The 4,091-nt window shown below is 37.0% G+C and overlaps 1 protein-coding gene across 1 annotated transcript; it reads left to right on the forward strand.

The window, feature by feature from the left end:
* The first annotated feature begins 1,702 nt into the window (after positions 1-1,702).
* Positions 1,703-3,412, forward strand: LOC112779477 (uncharacterized). The gene is made up of 4 exons (XM_025823767.1): positions 1,703-1,706; positions 1,790-1,816; positions 2,053-2,820; positions 2,865-3,412. The coding sequence occupies exons 1-4, from the start codon at positions 1,703-1,705 to the stop codon at positions 3,410-3,412; spliced, it is 1,347 nt and encodes a 448-aa protein (XP_025679552.1).
* Positions 3,413-4,091: the final 679 nt, after the last annotated feature.

The raw sequence follows: 4,091 nt of genomic DNA on the forward strand, positions 1-4,091 counted from the left end.
ACGTCTGCTATATAAATTAAAAATGAATCATTACTACGGAAAAAATGTTTATGACGACGGCCTTAATTATTTATGGATTGAAGAAAAATTATGCTTGAAAAAATTTGGCCAGTAGTTGTTCTTTGGACTGAAGTATAAGTATTTATGTTTGCAAATTGCAACTCTCATTTTTCTTTGGAAAAACTGATGGCGTTTGACTCATATAAACTCCACGTGGGCTACAATTGCAGCCAAAGATATATTTTGACCAGACTCTGTTTGGACTTTCTTTGGAGTATTCAAATTCAAATAATAGACGGGTGAAATTGCAATTGACCGAGGGCTGCCTAGAAAACCAAACATAAACATTTGTAGTGAAGGCTTTCGAGTTTTGAGTATTTGACTACAAAAGATTGCTCCTTGTCATTGGAGCATTTATGTTGTTATCACATTCTTGTGTGTCTGGGCCACCCCCATGTGCGAATTATTCTTTGTTTAATATCAGAATTTGTATTACTGTTTATATTTATTGTTTTATTTTCTGATCTTAGATTCTTTTTACTGAAGAGTTAATTTTTATTCATAGAAATCCTTAAACAATACTTATAAATAATAACAAAATTATTAATTCTATATATAAAAGAAAAGACAAATATTTTTTATATTATATTATAAACTGATAAGAGATATAATATTTACTTACAATAAATAATCTTAATAAACAAAAACAAAGATAACATTAATTTTTTTTGTTTTTGAATTTACATAGAAATACTATAATACAACAAAATACTTTTTTTGTATATAGAAACAATAATAGTATAGTGCAATGAAATAGATGGATGAACAAATTTTTTTTTGCTATAGTGTTAGTATAAATCGTAACTTGCGTTCTACTATTTTCAATAGTTTTTTTTTTTTTGTTCATCAGAATAATAAAATGCAGCCTCCGTTTTATTGTTTTTAGGTATTTAATTTTTTTATTTTCTTGTGGTCTGTCCAAATGCATCTTGCGTTTTATAGTTGAGTAATATTTTAAATTTTTTGAAACAACAAAGCACAACCTGTATTTTTTGGGGTGTCAGATTTTTTTTTGAAATAAGTAAAACACAGGTTGCATTTTTCAAGTGTCAGAAATTTTTTTTAGAGAAAAAAATATTTTAATCAAGAATATTGCCTATAAATACGATTCGGAGTTCATTTGGAGTCCCTCACTTCACTTCTACTCCTATTCTTCTCTCTTCCGTATATGTCATAGTTTTGAATTTTTTTCATAGTTACTTGTGTCAAAAAAAGTCGGATTAGGTGGGGTTGAAGTTATGGAAGGTGTTGCAAATTTGCGAGTGTATTATAACGGTGAGATTATACTAAACACACACGAAGGAGTGACTTTTATTTGTGAATGTCCGTTGTCATTTGCTATTCCATGCACCGTGAATTTTGTAGAGTTAAAAAATGGTCTTTGTGATAACATACAAAGTCACATTTCGAAAAGGGTGAGCGACATTTTATACAGGAATCCTGTACAAGTAGGCTGATACAGTTTCAAATAATGTCCATCACTGATGATGTAAGTATACAGCAGATGTTCTGTATTTATCAACAAACCTAATTTCACGTGCCGATGATAGAGCTGTAATCCAACATCTCTTTCGTGTCCGCCTTTTATGCAGACTCTGGATCTCAAAGCCATGCATGCCCCAAAATTTTTGAGTATGCGAATATGGGTATGTTATGATTATTAATTCTTGTTATCACTAGTGTGCATTTTATTTGCCTTGTCTGACTGATGATGGTTCGCATGTCATAGGTAAAGGCAATGTTGCGGTGGAAGATGGTGAGTTTAATGTCGGAATGAAATTTGGTTCTTGAGAGTCTGTGATATCTACAATAAAACCTACACTATCTCTAGAGGAATTGATTACACTGTGTATGAGTCTAAGTCGCAGACATTCTATGCGAAATGCAAGGGTTATGGTGCCGGGTGCAATTGGCTTATCCGAACTAGTTTGATTTGAAAGAAAGCTTGTTGGGAGATCAGGAGATACAATGGCAAACACACATGCACTATAGGGACGATCTCACAAGATTATGCCAAGTTGGACTCAGACACAATTGCAGATGCTATTAGGCTGTTGGTCGAAGGAGACCCATCGATAAAGGTGAAGTCTGTTATTGAAGAAGTTGAATCCAAGTTCAACTACACTGTAACTTACCACAAGGCTTGGTTGGGAAAGCAGAAATCTGTAGCAAAAATTTTCGGTGATTGGGAAGTTTCTTACCAAATTCTGCCAGTATGGTTGAAAGCAATGATTGCGAAGATGCTAAGGTCTCGCGTTCAAATCAAAATGCTTCCTGTTTACCGTGAGAGTGAGGAGGTTCAAGGTGTAAGAGTTCTCCATCGCATTTTTTGGAGCTTCTATCCTTGTATTGTAGCATTTAGACACTGCAAGCCATTGGTGCAGGTTGATGGCACACACCTGTACAGAAAATATAAATGTGCATTTCTAGTGGCGGTTGCACAAGATGGAAATCAAAACATTGTGCCTATTGCGTTTGCGATAGTCGAGGATGAGACGGCAGATGCGTGGGAGTTTTTTCTAAATAATTTGCGGAAATATGTTGTTACCCTTGATGGCATCGGCATCATTTCTAACCGCCATAACTCCATCGACGCAGCAATAGCTCGCAGTAACAGTGCATGGTCATCACCAAGAGCGTGGCACATGTTCTGCATCAGGCACATCGGGTCTAATTTCTTAAGGAGGTTCAAGGCTCCGTATTTGCATAAGCTCGTGGTTAACATATGTAACTGCATTCATGGTTCTGGGCATTTTCATAGTAAGTTTTAAACATCTGCTTATGATTACATGGTTTGTTCACAGGCTATTCTAGGACGGAACAGAAGTACAACAAAAACTACCAAAGGCTTAAAGAGCGGGGTGAGGTATATACTCAATGGTGCGATGAGATTGGTGTTCAAAGATGGGTGTTGGCATTTGACAGAGGTCATCGTTGGGGACATATGATGACAAACTTGGTAGAGTGCATTAATTTTGTCCTGAAGGGTGCAGACAACCTCCCTGTGACTGCCAATGTTAGGTCTACCTTCTATCGGCTAAATGAATTGTTCACTCGGAAGAGCTCCGAGGCTCATGAGCGTATACGCAACGAATTCATGTATTCAAAATTTGCCACGAAAAGAGTAGAAGAAAGTTTTCGACGTGCAGGAAACATTGTGGTCAATTTGTTCGGCAGGCGCAACAAGATATTTGAGGTTGCGAACTGCAAGATGGTTCCATTTACACTGTTAACCTTGCGCAACGACACTGTGATTATGGCCATTTCCAGGTCGAGCGACTCCCATGCCGCCACGTCCTCGCATGTTGCGCTAACCAGCATCTTGATTGGCAAGTATATGTGCATGACGTGAACAAGATGTCTGAAATTTGCAAGGTCTACAGAAGCGAGTTTGTCCCGATGGGTGACCCATCTACGTGGGCTTCGTATGAAGGAGCGAAGGTGATCGCGAATTGGACGTTGAGGAGTGCGACCAAAAGAAGACCCAAATCAACTCGCTGCTTGAATGAGATGGAATCGCGGATATGTGTGGTTCTCGCGAGTGTACTATATGTGGACAGGAGGGACATAGCCGAAACCGATGTCCCCAGCGCGCAGGTCCAATCTCCGCTGAGGGTCAATCTTGATTAAGCCTTTTGTATGTTAACGCATTTTAAACTAGTTAGTAACTTTGTATGTAACTTTTTATGTACCTTCATTACCTAGTTCAAACTAGTGTGTAAGCTTTTTATGTCTATGAGCAATTTATTTATGTATGCATTAAACATTGAATAATAACTACGAAGTTAGATAAAAAAGTCAAACAACCTAATAGCTACGATACAAATCTAAATACACAATAATAGCTATGATGACTAATAAAAACATATAAATATACTGTATGATCTACAACACTAAATAAAAAGCTAAACTCAAATGGACTGAACTAAACTGCAACAACCTACTTCCTGGGCGTCTTCTTCGTGTACTGAGATGGGGTGTATTTATCTGGAGGCGCAGTCTATGTCCGTAAATTATACGGATGACCTTGA

The sequence above is a fragment of the Arachis hypogaea genome, chromosome 3 (assembly GCF_003086295.3).
Source record: "Arachis hypogaea cultivar Tifrunner chromosome 3, arahy.Tifrunner.gnm2.J5K5, whole genome shotgun sequence".
Lineage (NCBI taxonomy): Eukaryota > Viridiplantae > Streptophyta > Magnoliopsida > Fabales > Fabaceae > Arachis > Arachis hypogaea.

Coding starts and splice junctions, on each gene's coding strand:
- LOC112779477 (XM_025823767.1), top strand. Junction 1,817..2,052: donor CAATGTTGCGGTGGAAGATG/GTGAGTTTAATG, acceptor CATGCACTATAG/GGACGATCTCACAAGATTAT. Junction 2,821..2,864: donor TGGTTCTGGGCATTTTCATA/GTAAGTTTTAAA, acceptor GTTTGTTCACAG/GCTATTCTAGGACGGAACAG.